General features: G+C 40.5%; 1 protein-coding gene across 3 annotated transcripts in view; it reads right to left on the bottom strand.

Moving 5' to 3' along the window:
- TSNARE1 (t-SNARE domain containing 1) overlaps positions 1-17,614 on the bottom strand; it is a 530,032-nt gene that overhangs the window by 258,978 nt on the left and 253,440 nt on the right. For 2 of the 3 annotated variants that reach the window (XM_009332989.1, XM_009332990.1), the window contains exon 9: positions 874-1,041. In XM_009332989.1, coding sequence (XP_009331264.1) covers positions 874-1,041 — 168 coding nt within the window. The remainder of the gene's footprint in view (positions 1-873; positions 1,042-17,614) is intronic. The other variant, XM_009332991.1, reaches the window with a different exon arrangement.

Raw genomic sequence — 17,614 nt, 5'->3', positions numbered from 1 at the left:
GTTTGTCCCCTTTTTGCACCATTAACTCAATCACAAATCCTGCTATACTGCATCCAAAATCTATTCTGATAAAATTAGCTCAATCCAATTAAAGGACGAAGTATAGTCCTTAATTAAATGTTCTGATAATTCTGAAGCCCTCTTTTTTTGGTTCATCTTAAGTTTAGGCCTGTAAAAGCATACAAATTATAAAGATTTAAAATGTTCTGGTTTTACTCATTTATTGCTTAAATTTGAGTAACAAGAGTTTCCCAAAAGCATAAAAAGAGAAATATAAAAAGAAAAATGTGGGATGCTTAACTTATTCAGACCTCTTTTTGTTCCTTTTTCCATATTTTATTTATAGCACTTTTTAAAAAAAGGGAATAAAAATAATGTCTTCTTTTAACTACATCAAGAACATCCAAATACTTTGATAAAGCAAAAATATTGAATTATTTGAAAAAGTTAACAAGTTATTTCCTTTCTTCTACCTATTATTCTCCCTAATGGTAAAGTTGAATATTTTCTGTCTGTGACAAATTCCAGTTTCAAGTTTGCATGCACTAAGAAAGTTGTTTTGCTGCAGAACCATGCTCAATTTAACTACCTCACTATAGACTCTGTCATGGAAGACCCACTGAAAAAAACCAAACATTAGCCCTTGAATATTAATTAATTCTTGTCATTTTCATTACAGGTCATATGGATTTCTAATTCTTCCTCCTGCCACTGATTGCCATTTTTAGAAACACCTGATAATCTCTCCCATGTTCAGCGATGCTGTACAGGCAGTCATGTAAATCAGCATTTCCTTCGTCATGTTGAGCAATGCACAACACAAGGAATCTGCACTTCCAGGTCGCAAGCCCATGACAGGAGAAAGTTACTGACCTCAATCTGCTGAATGGCCTCTTCCCGCTGACGGATGGCCTCCAGATCCTCTTCTGTGATTTCCGAAAGCAAGGCTTGATCCTGGCTCTGGTTCTGCCACATGCCATCTCCCCTGTTAAAGATCTTCTCATCATCAGGTAGGTCAGAGAAGGGGGTCCTAGGACTCTGCTGAGATAGGAGAATGGAAAGAAAGCAAAGGAAGTCTAAATATTGTTCATTTTTCCATAGCCTTCTTAAGGGAAAAGAAAATAGTAATATAATAGATTGCATAAATAGTGGTGAAAAGGTGAAGAGGGGAAGAGTAAGTTACATGAAAGGAAACATATCGAGTCTTGAAGAAAGTGTTAGGACCTGAAACAGATCTCCTGAGCTACATTTGAGCCCCAGCAACCAGCTTCAATTTTCCGACTGTTCTGACAGAACAAAACATCTACGTGCATCTGAAAAATGACACATTTACCTTGTTGACTTTCCTGCAAATTCTTCTGGAATTAGATACTTTCTCAAGCAGACGTAAAGCCTATGCATTTGCCTTGAAGACTTTATGATCCAACTTGCAACATTCAACGTAACAATGGATGCTATCTTGTCTATTTATGAGATAAACTAAATACAGCTAAAAAAATTATTATAGTAATGTGACTGCATAGTCATCAGTTTGAGCCACTCACGGTTTCATGGTGTTCACTCTATAGAGTTGACTCGATGTTGCGTACATATCAGGTACCATTTTCTAGGTAGTTAAATGTTCATACTGCCTTTGGGAGCTGTCCTTGTATTCAGATCCAGATTGAAAGAGTCTGTTTATGATCCAGCTGCATCTACACTGCATGTAGGGGCAGAGGTTTAACAAGGTCTTCTCCTCCTCCCAGCCTTTAGCTTCTGTGCCTACAGAGGCATTAGGTTCAGTCTAAACTGGACTCAGAGAACAAACCAACACAAGGTGGGTTTGGAGGAACAGGAGGCTGAGATCGAGCTCTAAACTAATAGGCACTGCTGAAGACTCCAATCCTACAACTCCATGAATATTTCACATCAAACAATGCACATGGTCCTTTAAACTGGCCTTGTGCTGAGCTTTGACTCCTAATCAAAAGTTACAATCCAAGTGCTTTCGATGCTCTGAAGCTGAAAGAAGAAATGGCAGTCTCTACAGCACATTCTTGACCTGAATGTCCCCAAAGTCTCTGAAAGCTACGGGAGAAAACAAGCACAAGAATTCAGGGGGATGTTCACTTGTCTGAACCTGGGCTTTTCTGAAGCACAAACACTGGGGCTTTTCAACGACTTGTGCCTGAGAAATAAAGGCCTTTGCTGTCTTGCTGTGGCTAAGTTGTCAAAGATATTAAATGCCCTGAATTCCCACAGACTGAATAGGAAGCAAGGCCATCGGGCAGCTTGCTGGAAGGGCACAGAAGGACTGGAGAACTGGAAGAACTGGGAGGACTGGACTGGAAGTTCCAGTGGAAAAAATGCCAAATCACCATGGCAAGAATGAGAAGCCTAATCAAGCATGCATGAGGGAGGCAGGGGAATGAGAAAAAAAAAAGTCACTTATAATGTGTTTTACTTCTTGCTTGTTTGCTTAGAGATCTGCCTTGGAGGAACTGTGAAGAAGGCATGGAATGGGTAACATTTAACTCTTACAGTCACATTTAGACACAATAGCTGGCTAGATTTTGAAGAATATCAGGCATCTGGAAACTCTTATTTAACTCTTTAATTCTTTAAAAAGTGTATAATTTCTGCATTTAGAAACTAAAGAACTTTTGCAGTTGCCTAAATCTAGACCTTGCCTAACAAAAGTAAAATTCATTATTATTATCGTCATCACCCAGTTGCAGACAAGGAAAATTATACAACGTGACAAAGGAAGTGGGGTGATGGAAGAAGTAGAGGCATACAGAAAAAATGGTAGTAAACAGTCAAATACCTTTCAAAAATATAAACAGAAGATAAAAATCTTTGACATTAATGTCTGTCTTTGTTTCACCTTCTGCTTCCCTGGGATCTGTTATCTACAGAGAAAGGGTGTGTTACAGGAAGGAAATCATAATTTAAAATTAGGTTAAAAATTCATTTACAGTTTAAAAGACACATTTATACAGGATTAAGATACTCTGGGGGTGTTTTATTCACTAATTATTACATGCCTTGGACACTAACTTATCTGGTAGAGTGTTTCACTGCCAAAAGCATATATTAATGGACTCAAGAAAAAAACCATTGGGGTATTCTAATGCTTCATTTACAGTGGCAGAGGTGTCCTCTCAACTTCACCAGCGGGCTAAGTAGCACACGCAGAGGCAATTACACTGCACAACGCCAAGTAGGCTGGAAGAGCCCCAGTGTCTGTCCTCTGAAGACACAGGAAAACAGTGATCTAATGAAATTCTTGTACTACTGTCACAGCAAGGACGCTGTGCCATGGACCTAAATGCACATGAGTGGGGACTTAAAGCCACATTTTCCTACGCAAATATGCACTTTGGTGGAAGATAACAAATTTACAAGTTATCAAATGTTTCCTGTTCTGTTCTGATGTGGGAGCACTGGATTAACAGGAGAGCCAGCGATAGAGCAACCAACACTTCAAATTATTGTAGTCCATGTAAAACTACAGTTGTATCACAAATATGCTTGATCTTGGCCTGTGTCAACTCTATTAGTCATCCCCACTTGTTGGTCCTGGTGTCTGTAAATAACATGCTCCCCCAAATAATCCAGATAGTGCAATGCAAGTGATGCTGATCAGTCATCTCTTACAAAAGCCGGCTATTCATGTGTTTAAATAGATAATGGTCTAGACACAGATGTTTTTCTCTAAACAAAGTAGTGGCTTAAGTTAATTTCAGAGCTGCTGAAGGCAATTATGTGAGTTTGTATCCTTAACATCTTTCGAGAAAATCCAACCATGGCTGCTGAATGAGTGAGTAAATCAGGAGATAACAGGATGCAGGGGGGCTGAAATTTCCTTCCAGACATAAAAACGGCTCCATAGTAACTTTAAATATAGTCACCATGACCTGCTACTGGGGTATGTATGGTGGCTGGCTGTGCTAACAAATTAAATGTGGGTTTGTATTTGTTGATGGTACAGTGCCCCTCATTTCTGTGATAAAGTGAACAAATCCTAGATTCGAAAGTGTGAAGAAATCTAATGACTTTTAATACTTCTGATTGAAAACTGCATATAGCTTGGTTATTCTGTGGTTTTCATTCCCTTTTGAGTTGTGCTTATTGCCATGTCTAACAAAATATTTTATTTATAGCAAGAAAGGATATGATGGAGGGCACTCATGGAGCCTCCACAGATAAAGTTCCTTTTGACAATGCACTGGAAGGGGCCATAACTCCCTATACAGGCATTTCCACATTAAATTTGATTTAGTGTCAAATTTTAGGCCCTGTGAATCTCTGTGTAATTTTCTGTTGGATTTCCTTTCATAAATTGTTAATTGGATGTGTTTGAAGTTGTTCTTTTGATGAAATTTGCCTGTGGCAGATTTTTGTCAAGATGTATCTGTAAACCAAACTGCCTGTGAAAAAAAAAGATAGGAGAGAAAAAGTTGAGTATATCTGATATGCTCAGTAGTTCTTTTAAAACTAAATTCTTAGGACTGAGGGTCATACTATGCTGTTATTCATCATATCTGAAAAATTTTGCCCAGGCACAACATTTTTTCTATTGGAAAATTTTTTTTCACTAGGATAAAATCGTTGCTGCTTACAACTACATTTTTTTTATCAGATTTATTCTACCAATGGGGAGATGTTATAGGTAGCTGCTGATAGAGAAGGGGGAAAAAAAAAAGGTTTTATCTGGATGGTGACAACTTCTGCCAGTATCTGTACTTTACCAGCAGTAAAATCTTTGCATCAGAAGCTGCATGTCTGAGACCCCTCCAAAGATGACCCCCTCCCAGCCCTGTGCCTGCCTCACTCCCCATTTGTATATTAGAAGGGACAGAAGAGGAGTGTTAACACACACACAATTTCTTCTCCTTGTACGCAGCAATATCACAAGTTTTACAACCCATGTCACATAAAATCACCGAGCAAGGGACTGAAATGACCTCTTTTCTAGTTCCCATATGGTCTTTATTCCACCCAGAAGCAGAAAGCTAACACAAACCCCACCTAATATCAACCAGCCTTCATGGTTCATCTTCAGAGAGTTAGGGAATCTCCTGTAGAAGTAAGATGTGTGCTGGTACCATCTCACTCCTGTAGCTCCCTTTTACATCTCCAACTTTAATGATGCCATTTCTGATTGTTCATTATAAGATTTTTCCCTTATCAGAAATTAAGGACATGAAATGTTGACTGGAGATGGATGAGAAATGGCTCTTATGGCCAGTGAAATGTTTAGTGATTTCAAAGGAAAATTTCTTTTCCACACTTCATCAAAATCTGAAGATATAGAGAAAATCATAAGACAGAGAGAAAGAGGGAGACACACACCTACACTTCTCCAGCTCAGGTTAGTTGCAAGTCGAATAATTAAGGTGCCCAATGTCAGCTGCAATAAGATGATCCTCTCACAGTCTCTCCAAAAAGAACTGTAAAAGTTGATGTAAATAATTAAGATTTATTGGAGCTGGATTTACAGACTGTGTCCACCAGATGAATGACACACTACAGGGACAGGAGGATGAAGGGCTGAGGAAGACATTCACACAGTTCTACTTTCAACTTTGGCGTGAAGGCAGTTGAAGAGGAGACTTAACTGAGCTCACTGCCTGAAATTAGACAACGTGAACCCATTTCTACACCACCTCCATCCACTGTGACTTCAGCCAGGAGTTGTGTCCTGGAGAGGAGGGTTTCATTTCTGACTGTGTGTGAAAACATGGGAAGAGGATAGTAATGGAGTATCTTAGGACAGATGTCACAGAGCTGCTAGTACCATCAAAGTGGGGAAAGTGGGTCTCCTAACTGGACTGAAAAACTAATTCTGGAGAATAAGAAGGAACACAAGTAAATTTTTCTAACTAATTCTCCGCTCGTATCCACATCTCAAGCAGTTAGAGCTGTCCCTGGTTGCTAGACACTCGAGACTGAAAGCCATCTCCTTTATCCTAGATCATCCTGCAAGGTCTTGGAATCAGTCTGGCAGCTGGCTCTATTACACAGCACCATTTCTCTTAGCTCAAAACCAGCCCAAACCAGAAAATAACCTGCCTTTGATATGCACAGCACAACTCACAAATTCACTGGTTACCTCCAAGTTTATATGAGCACAGGTAAAAGAAGTCTCACTCACATGAGCTAATTTTGCACTACATACTGCAGGTTGTTCCAAGGAAATCTTTTGCAACCATGAAAATAGAGTATTTTAGAGGTTTTACATGACTCAGGTAGTAAACCAAGGAAGGGTGCTCTGTCTTCTCCAATCTCAAGAAGCCTCCTGCACCTCTAGCAGGGATATGGCCAGCTCAAGCAGTAACCAACACACCTCCCACACCTCCCGCAAACTATCACATCTCCTTGGGTAACATTTTGGCTCTGGCTTTCACACAAAATGAAAATGCAGAGATGTTTATCTCCTGCTTTATAGCATGTATAGACATATAAACAGGCAGGCCACACTTTATGAGGATATCCTATTCTCACTAGCATGCAGACTTAGAGATTCACGTTTTATTGCATGTAGAATAATGAGGCTGGAGTGCCTGCATTAAAGATCAATAAAATACTTTACATGGAGGACCACTGCAGAATACTGCTGTAGTTACGCTGCCTGCCTGTGCCTGACACATTTTTAATAGCACGTTGGCACTGCAAGCTGTCCGGGACAAAAATGGCGCTGCCTATCTACAATGTACAGCTAGGTTAAGAAGACAGATAAATCAGATTAGATGATCTTTCTCAAACCATCCTTCCAAAACAACTAACCTTGCAGACTCAATGAGATTTAGAGCTGTATCTCACCAAGCAAAAGCCCAAAGCAATTACAGGTAGAAAGGCCTCAGGCAGGCACAGAACAAGCAGCCTGGGACTTCTAAATCTTTTAGAGGAGTGAAATAGTGATATTACAACTTTGCATTATCTTTCACATGGAAGATCGCAGCAGTGATTGGTAATCTGAGCTCTGTTATCTCATGAGAGGAACTTCCCACAGCAAGGGGGGAAGAAATGCAATCACAAATTAACCATTGCTTGCTCTTCCTTTTCACTCAAACATGGGCACATTTAAAACTACCGTACACAAGGACAACTTTTAAGTGGCATATTTTCAATTCTCCCTGCATGCATCACTAACATGGGCAAACACAGAAATGCGTTCAGCATTTTCTTCAAGTTATGTAAATTTTATTACTCTGCACCAATGTAGCATGAGAAAAAACAGCATGGGGAAATTAGCATAAAGGGAAGGGTTGAAGTGCATTTTTATTTAAATTAACTAGAATCTCTCATGTGTTTCTGTCTTCACTCTTGATCAAGTTGTTTACTTTTGAATGATATGAACCCAAAATTGAGCAAGAAAATCACCATTTCTACCAGCTTCTTGTTATGGAGTCTGCAAGAAATTACTAATTTTAGGGAAAATGTAATAGCAGAAACTATTTTGATAGTTTGCTTTTCAGCATTTATAAATTTAATCATTCAGGTCTCTGCAGTCATGAAGACTAGGAAAATCCATTTAGTTTCCTGGAACTAGAAGAGACTTAGTAATAGAGTACCTAGTTCATACCTCCTACTGTTTTCTTCTTCTTTATTTTTCCTTCAAGACTTTATTACTTCACCAAATTCATTCTGAGCAACCCTGACCTCATCACCTAGGGCTGCTCTAGTTCAGAGTCAATCTTACTGTACTCAGAGCGAGAGAATTAAATGACATGTCTGTGGTAGATGAAGAAAAAGAAAATAAGCCAGGGGCCTGAGGTTTAGCTCTCTGATAACCAACGTGCTTTTAAGAAGCACAGCATATTTTCACCTCAAGGTGAAGACCAAGTTTAGAAGGAATTCCCCTCCTACCAGGCTTAGATGGTAGGGCTGACACTGATATTTTGCTCATGGAGATCATCAGCTTCTAGGGCAAACTTCAGTTGATCGCAAGGGCTATATTTTGTCATGTATTTTCACCCTGCATAATTCTTACAGATGCCCCATAAGGGAAGGAAGGGGCAGTTTGTCCTGTTCCTATTTTCAGTCCTTCTCCTTTTTTTCTCTTGATTTGACATCTTTATCTACCAAGCAAATAGATGGTCCTGTGGCAATGTGAATGAAACTAAACAGCAACAGTGAAGCGAGGTATAAATTTCCCCTCTCTGTAATCTAACATAATTTTCTTTTCAAACCCATTTTGTTGAATGACTTAAGTCTGATCACACATGTCTAAACTCACCCTTCTCAAAGCCAACTGCCTGTGCTATCACTAGATTCAGGTGGCATCTCTATACATGCAAAGCAAGTGGATAAACGCTCCTTTAAGATTGTCACAAAGGAGAGCATTCACTGGTATTTTTACAGCATCGCCATCACATTCCTAAAGCTGTTCCTGCCCTTTCCTAGCTGTCTGAATTATATTCTTACAATTCTCTGTCTCTGCACAACTCTGCTGCTGGCACCGTTTTTTGGCTGGCACTGCTGGCTGAGAGCTGTACTGTACGTCGTCCCTGGATCCTGATGCTAGGCATAAAACTCCCCTGCTCACAGCTCCCTCGCTGAACATCTGAAGCACCCAGCATTTGTGTAAATGGACCACGCTTGCAAGAGCTCCCAGACACATCAAGACTGCCTAGAAAGAACCGTGTTGTCTCTGCCTCCTGACGTATGTGCCACACAGCTGGTGAGCACGTCCCTGCTAGAAAGGCAAACAAGAAGGAGAATGAATCACTGGCTCACTCCTTAACACCCATCTAGTGCAAAAAAAAAAGTGAGAAGTCTTGTTCCTGGGTTCACATGGCAGCAAGAGCCAAATTCACCTTGATTTCCTGCAGCAGAGACAACCCCTAGCATGGGCACAGTTCCACTCTGTAGTGTGGAGCAGTGGAAAAGTAGGAAGATGTTGGAAATAAAAAGTACATCTTTTTTATTTCAAGAAATTGACTGCTTTTGTATCACATGGAAGGTATGAAAATGGGCAGGTTTACTGAAACCTAATAGCTGCTATGCAGAATGGAGCATTTGAATTTGCATGTTAGTGGCAAAACCAGAGTATATTTTTGTGCCATGCAGTTTGGTGGAGAGTCACTCCTGTTAATCCTCATCTCTTTCTCAGGTTTTATTTGGAGTGCTCAGACACTTTTTTTTAGAAACATGGTTGACTCCCACAAAACCTCTTTAGCAGCAATCTTTTAATCTCTTTTTGTTACTGGCCTCTGGCAGGGTTTCAGTGGACTGCTCAGTGTCCAAGCAAATGTTCACAGCCTGGTATTGAGGAACACTCTCATTTAGCGACTGCTCTACAAAACATCTGCTCATTTCACAGCCCCTGCACTGTCTGTGTTCACAGTACTTCAGCTACTGCCCAAAAGCCTGATCCCAAATTAAGACACAAATCAGAGGCAGCTTTTCATCACCCATCTGGAGGAATATTGCTGAGCCTTGTGAGGGTAGGCGGTCAGTTGATGAGACAAGACAAGGGTCCTGCCTCTTTGTGAGAGTGGGGTCCACCTTTGTGGGAGAGAAGGAGAAAAATGGGGGCTGAGCTTGGAGCGACAGAATGGGACAAGACCTGTTCACCCCACCACAGCTTCTGGCACCACCCATGGAAGAGCCCCAGCTTGAATAATGCCAACATTGTACTGAAAAAACAGCAAGATGCTGCAGCACAGAAATGTCTAGCTCTGCACTGGGACCTCAGCAATGCCTCTACAGGCAAACATAACCTATTTTCACTTACAGGCTTTTCTCAGCAGCCTTCCATTATCCATCGGATTTCACCATAAGGGATCAAGACATAAATGGTCTGTCTTCTATTGCAAAGGATGCTCAGCCCTTTGGTCCAGTTCACAGCAAAATTTTTTCAGCACTAACTCAGAACAGGACAGGGGCATTATCACAGGCTGGTAACCTGAAAACATAACGTCAACGTGATTTACTCAAAATGGTCAAGCAAAAGAGTCTCAGACCCAGGCAGAGTACATCTGAGTAATTAATTGGTGACTCCCATGTGGCATCTCCACCTGGGAAAGCAACGTCTTGATAGAGAGAAAATCAAGTCAGTGGAGACTAGGGCAGGATTTGTCTCATCCGAAATAGCCACTCCAAGCAAGCATGAAGTCAGCAGCACACACTCCATGCCATGGCATTAGCAGAGAAACCAAACAGATCAAAACCAGAAGCTGGGAAGTTCAACAAGAAAGTGTCTTTGACAGACCCTTCATATGTGCACAGCAGTGATGGGAGAAGAGGGAACAAAAGTTCAGGTTTCCTCAATGCCATGTAAACCTTTTTCTTTTAATTTACCTGTAACTTTGCTACAATAAAGCCTATTGATCCAAGTCTGATTGCAGGCAGCTGCTTGTTAGGTATTACACTAATACTATACACAAACCCTTAACTGTTTTTCTTCAGGACATTTTTGGTTTTAATTAAAATACAAAAAAAGGTAATGAAAATGTTAAAAATATACAAAATGACAGACACCTGCAGTGAAACAAGAGGCATCAACTGAATCAAAATGAAAATATTGAAAATCTAATTTGGGACTATCTAGCAGCACTTCCATACAACAGGTTGTCATGGATCAGTGATGTGATCTGTAGACAACCTCTGGTGAACCCATTCATAACGGACAGACAGCATGTAAAGGGTTCGCCCTGGCTTCTCTTTTCAACAGGTTCGATGAAAACCTTCTGTCTCTACGGAGTTCTAATCAGACTGAGCTTTTTGACCAGAACTGTCCAGAACTGAAGCTGTCACAAGCATCTCAAATGAAATGACATTTAGGAAAGCAAAGACGTGAAGATGATGGCAGAAGTAATCGTTAACAAAGACTAGATAATTATGTTGGGCTACTTCCCAACATAGGTAGTCTTGAAGATTTGCCTGCCTTTTTTCTAGGGTCCCTTTTTAGATTATTTAACAAAGGATAAATCCAGGCAAGTGATCCTGGCACATAGTTCTTGTGAAAGCCCCTTATCCCACATCAGTTATATATGCAGGTAACCTTAAAAACAGGTGGATGGGTATTTCTCCACTGGTTTTGCTAGACGTGGACCTGGGAGCAACCACAAGCCCCATCCTGTTAGGAAAGCTATGAAGACAATCCCAACACAGCTTGAGTGGGTTTTGTTTTCAGCCAGCTCAGCTGGATCTGGAAGAGCACATCTGTCTGTGCTTATTATAGAGGTTCTGCTGTTCCTCTTGGGTCAAGAAAATAACCGAGGCCAGGAAAGCACAGTCTTTATGGGTTTTTCCTTAAACTTAGGAAACAAAACAGGGTTTTAGCAAGACCAAGCAGCTTTTTTCCAATGTTACTTGCTGTTTCTGTGTGCTGCAATCAAGAATTGCTTAGGGAGCAAGTTCCTTGGTCTCTTCTAACTGACATATCTGCTCAAGCTAACAAGGTGTGTGCTGAAAGTGTATAACCTAACAAATAGAAATTCCTTTTATTGTTTCCCCATGTTTCCTACCAAACTTTTCTTTTTTTTTTGCTTTCCCTCCAAACATGATATGTTCCAGCTCATGGGACACAATCATCCAATTGGCAGTGCTGGGAGGAAAGGAAGATACTTGGAAATTAGAATTTGATTCTAGTAGTTGTATTCTTAAGTGTATAATTATGGCACAGCACTGCACAGCAGAGCCCATTTAGACAGGGACTTTTGCAATCAAAAGTTCTGTGGCATTTGTTCCTAAAGAAATACATTCAGTGAAATAAAGAACACATTTTCAACTAAATTGGTGAAATGGTTGCTATCCCTCTAAGAGTGCTTCCTTTAAATTCCAGAAACATCAGTGGGGACTTTTCCCCATTCCTCCTACCTGTTTTAGACACATCCATGCAAGAGGGGATGAGTCTGGTTCTTTCTCCTGACCAGTGACAGCCCAAGTCTAATATAGTCTAATCTCCCAACTTGTAAATAACCTTAAAAAAAATAAGTTCAACTGAAGGGAGTTAAATGCTTGCCCTGATTTTGTGTGCTGTGGCATCAAGGAGAGACATGGATCTGAGGACACTGGTTTACTAGAAATATTTAACAATGAGTTAACTCAAGAAAAATGAAGAGTGACCACTTGAATTTCAAGTCAAATGAAGTCAGGATATTTACTGGTTTCAAGAAAAACACAAGAACAGCAGCAAGAAAATTATATTTTTCCTCAGGAACAGCGATCTGGTTATTACAGATCTAGACAATGTCTCAAGAAGGAGAAACTAAAGATACTAGGTAAATTTAGTCACAGATGCATATTTGTGACCAAACTGCCTACAAAGTGAAATAATGAAAATGGGAAGCATAAATATTGCTAAAGATAACAAAATCTTGCTTCTGAATTAGTTTGTCCAGGGAGAACTAAATAGGAAGAATTTGGCAGTTTGCTAATTTATCCTGTATGTGTTCTTTATAGGGCAAGATGAAGTGAATTTAACCTTCCAAAGAATGACAAGAAATAGGAAGTGCCAGCAAAGGAAAGCAATGCAGACCAGCTTTATTATCCTCATGTGCTCCATGCTGTCTCTGTGATATACGTTTACAGAGATGCTAACCTTTCTTTAGCTCAAGCGTTCAGTCCCATACCGCACGATTGGCATACAGACTTGATGAAGGCTTTCATGGGGATTGAAAAGCTACCTAAAATGTTTGCAAAATAAAACGTTCAGGGAAAGGATTAAGATAAAAAATGCTGAAAGGTTTTCAGCTCAGCGCCTCCAGAACGTGACATGTAACAAAATTGTCCAAAATCTGTGCATTTTTCCTGTGAACATTAGGACAATGTCTTAACTGTGTCAGAGGCAGGAGAGGCCACAGATAAATATTCAGATAATTTCTACCACACATTTTTATTGGACCATTATTATTATTTATTTTACTTATGTTTTAACTGTGCTATTGACTTTCCAAACTAATGGGGCATTAACCATCCACACAACTGTTCTTTATTAGTTTTAGCACTTAACCTACGTGTTTCCCTCCTAACATCAAGCCATTCTGACTTCTATCATTTAATTTGGTGAATAATTCACCTGATCTTCATCTATATTTTGACCTTGAAAGTATTTATAGACTGTAATCATGTCTCTATTGATACTTTCTTCTAGACTACCTAATTTAGCTCCCTCATTTTCTCATCTGATGTTTATAGACTATACCTCGCTATTTTACTTGTTTGTATTCTTTTTTATTCTCTCTGTATATAGCAATACCCTTCCCAAGCCATTAACTCCAAGACTTCATTGCTTGTGCCATAAAAATACATTTCTGTTGGAAACTTTCACCCAAACACAGGAGAAATTTTGTCACATGTTAAAGTCTACTCTGAAAACTGCTGTATGGGGCTTTGGTTGGTTGGTTGATTGGTTGCCTCTTGGTAATTTTCCTAACAGTTCGACCTAGTCTCAAAGGGCTCAAATCTGGATACTTTCCATTCCTACAGTAATAAAGGAGAAATGAAAAGACTCTGCAAGGCTAGGACATACTCGCTGATTTAAAATCATATTTCACTCCCCAAAATGGACCTCTGTCTCCAAAACCACACTGGAATAGGATCCTCTCAGTAGAAAGACAACAGCTTTCTGCTATTTCTTTGAAGATTAGATTACACCTCAAGCTTCATGATGCCTTATGAAGTAACTACTTATTACTCAAAATGCTCTCTTTTTTTTTACTTACTCTTTTTGCAAATCAGGACCTACGGCCTCAGCAATGAGCTGCTCCAGGTCATACAGCACGTGTGCATGCAGTGGTGCACAGTATTTTCTAGTATATAATGTATTGTTCCTCAGTGCTCCTTTGTGTGTGTGGAGACGAGCTTTTTATCACATAACCTAAGACTTCACATGGCACAAGAAGCTCCTCACTAACACATATGGGTGTGCACATGGGTGCAGGCACACCCCCATTGGCACTGTCCCCTCTCTCTGTCCAAGGAGCCACGGATGTTTGGGTGAGAAAGGGACCACGGCAAACCACAGGAAGGGTGTTTGCAGGAAATTTATTTCCTTCTGCTCCCTCTCTACTCAAAACAGTGAAGAGGGATTCTCCAGCAGGTAATTCAACCTAATAAAATTATGGCCTTGCTTTATTTTTTTTGCCTTTTCTCCACTGACTTTCTAAGGAGCTACAAACTGCTAATAGAGCCAAGGAACTATATGCTGTTAAGTGCTACCTAAAGTTAGATGCCATTTTGTCCCATCAGATAGCAAGTGTCCCATTCAGAGAAAGAGGTATAAATTAGGCAGATGCTGGTTCAGGACTACAGGTATAGACATGTAAGTGGGATCCCTCTTAACACTAATTTGAGATGTTTGCACAGTAGATATCTTCGTTTGAATTCATCAGCCAAATTGAACTGCCAGAAATCCCCCTCGCCAAGCTTTATATACCCATACTGGAAGCACTGACCTCCAAGCTCCTTGTTAAGACTCCCATTATATTCAGTGGAAACATGGTCAATGAAGTCAATGGAGATATGAGCCCTGTTCTCCAGATTAAAAAGATTGACAGCTACTTAACATGAGATTGTATCATAGACAATAAAGGGAGCTGTGAATGTCAGGCTCAGAAGTAGAGACCTACACTTCAGATGCCCAGGTGTGGCCAAGGGAGACTATGGAAAAAAAGAACAAACAAAACAAAACAATACACAAAAAAAACCCCCACCAAAACCCCCACAGACTATTTTTTTTTCCTAGAGAACAATTCATCCTACTTAGCTCAGATGAGTACGCTAAGATGTGTCTATTTCTCTCAACTGACTGTAGAAAGAGTCTTATTGCCTTCAGAGGTAGAAATCAACACTGTGGAATAATTAACAGAGATTCCTTCGGCGTGTACGGTTTGAGATCCCACCAGATTTATCTGGTACTGGATGAGGACAGTGAGACAAGACAGATCTAGGGTGGTGCCCTAGAACCTTCCTGGATTCCCTCTTATCGTGGTTTAACCTCAGTTGGCAACTAAGCACCACGCAGCCGCTCGCTCACTCCCCCCCACCCAGTGGGATGGGGTAGAGAATTGGAAAAGCACAAGTGAGAAAAACTCGTGGGTTGAGATAAAAACAGTTTAATAATTGAAATAAAATGATAATAATAATAATATGCTACTAATAATAATACACAAAGCAAGTGATGCACAGTGCAATTGCTCACCACCTGCCGACTGATGCCCAGCCAGTCCCCGAGCAGCGGCCCCCCCCGGCCAGTTTCCCCCAGTTTATGTACTGAGCATGACGTCACATGGTATGGAATGTTTCTTTGGCCAGTTTGGCTGTGCCCCCTCCCAGCTTCTTGTGCACCTCCAGCCTTCTCAGTCGGTAGAGCATGGAAAACTAGAAAGTCCTTGGCCAGTGTAAGCATTACCTAGCAACAACTAAAACATCGGTGCCTTATCAATTTTGTTCCCATCCTAAATCCAAAACACAGCACTTTACCAGCTACTAGGAAGGAAATTAACTCTATCCCTGCCAAAACCAGGACACCTCTTCATGGAGAAATCCTGTCTTCCCCCACATGGCACATTTAAGAGTAGAAAACCTGTTTGCAATTACCTGGTCAGCATAACCAAGAAGTGATAAAACCACCACTGGTTTACTGATGTGCGGTTTGTTAATTCATGTTGCACACAGAATGACCTTCTATCTTACCACACAGAAGGCTGAACCATATGAAATGCTGAATTTCTTTTGACAAGTTTCCTCCAGCTGGTGAGATCTGGAGGCAACCAGCATTTCCCCCACAGACGAGGTGCTTAATAGACTTAATAATACCATGAGGATATGAAGTGATCTAAGCTACATATTCACACTGTATGAGATCACACTGCATCAAAACTTTGATAGATGCCTCCGCTATTTGCTCATCCTTAAGGAGCAATGACCCGAACATTAGCATGTCTAGTAAATTGTTCTAATGTGTGGTGAAAGAAGAGTAATGGATACAGTAATTGATTGTTTGATGGATAGCTGGGGAGTCCTTTGATTATGAGTTTTTGCTACGGTCCAAGACATTTTCATTCTCCAGTTAACCCAGAGCTGATTGGTCACATGAATTATCTCCTTCTCTGCCTGCAAATATCATTCTCTTAATAAATATTTCATTAGAAACAAACCGGTGGTGGGGAGAGAGGAGAAAGCAGATGCTCAATGCTGTGTCTTTTGAAGACGTTATAGAGTCTAGAGAACAGACACAGACATTATCCATGAAATGTGCTCAGGTCAGACAAGAGGTCTTTGCTTCTCCAGGATTTAGTGCTCAAAACAATGCAAGAGGCAGAAAGAAGCCTGAAGGTCAATTTAAATCCATCAAGGGAGGCCCAGTATGGACCAGGAAGGATGTACTGCAGTGGGGAAGCCATTATGTTAAAGTTGTCTTCCTCACAAATTCCACCTTTCTCTCTCCAAAGATCCAGGCTGAGCTTTCATTTAACAGCAAGGAGGGGCCCTGACCAAGAAAAAGAACATCAGCAAGAAAATAGAGTTACAATTCCTGGGATTTAGTTGCTGAGGGTGGAATTTTGATCCTAGTGAAGCTTATGGCAAAATTCTCATGGATATCAGTGGGGTGTTTTTTGATTTGATTCTTTATCTTCCCATGATGACTCCTCAAAAGTTATTTACCACCTCTATTTAGCTTTATGATATTTAACTATTTATTTGAAACACCTGGACAGAACCTGTTTGTTTCATTTCAGCTGGTTGCTTTTGAGCATGACATACTTTTGAGTGACAAAGGTTGCTACTCTTCTCTCCAAAAATGCTACCCTGTTCTTCTGACAGTGTAGAAACCAGGCAGAAGCAGAATCAATGGAGAATAGAGTCCGTTTTGCCATTCAAACTCCCAATCCCTGACCAACCCCGCTTCATATCCCTTCCTATTTTCAAATATGAAGAGAGCAATATTTGCAGAGAACACTTTGGACTTCCACAGGCTCCACTGAGGAGAGGAACTTCATAAACTAAGTTTGAGTCAGAAGTAGTTTGCTACGACACAGAAAGGAGTCACTACACAAGCTAATCCCAATTAGCTTCAGCCCCACACACTTAATATGCTGAAAACTGCTGCAGTTTTTAATCTTCTTTTATTGAAAAATTGGTGATGAGCAAAATACATAATGTTCCCTATTACTCTGCACCCTGTGTATATCCCCTGGGCATTGAGACACTCTTATCTTGTTTTCCTAGCTGTTCCTCAAGCATATTTATATTGTTAGTCTCACAATAGGTATCATTATGTCAATAAGTACAATTTAAACATTAATAGTATGGTTATGGGCAGAAATGGAACTGATCATATCACATGCTATAAAAGGGGTACACATGTCAAGGAAATGGCTTCAAAGCTCTTTGCTCTCAATTCTTTGCCAAAACTTCTACAGAGGGGAATGTCGTGAGCAAAAGATGGGGGAGAAGGAGAGACAGTGACAGAGGAAGAGGAAGAGGGACAACTAACTAAAAAGAGAGCAGGGGCTAGCAAGAGTGAATGAAGAACACAGAAGATGCTCAGAAGTGGGGAGAGTGGGACAAATAGGAAAGAAAGCATGTGTCGTGGTTTAACCTCAGCTGGCAACTGAGCACCACACAGCCGCTTGCTCACTCCTGGCCCCCGTGGGATGGGGAAGAGAATCGGAAG

This window comes from Pygoscelis adeliae, unplaced genomic scaffold (genome assembly GCF_000699105.1).
Source record: "Pygoscelis adeliae isolate BGI_AS28 unplaced genomic scaffold, ASM69910v1 Scaffold38, whole genome shotgun sequence".
Lineage (NCBI taxonomy): Eukaryota > Metazoa > Chordata > Aves > Sphenisciformes > Spheniscidae > Pygoscelis > Pygoscelis adeliae.
This window is presented reverse-complemented; position numbering and strand designations above follow the sequence as displayed.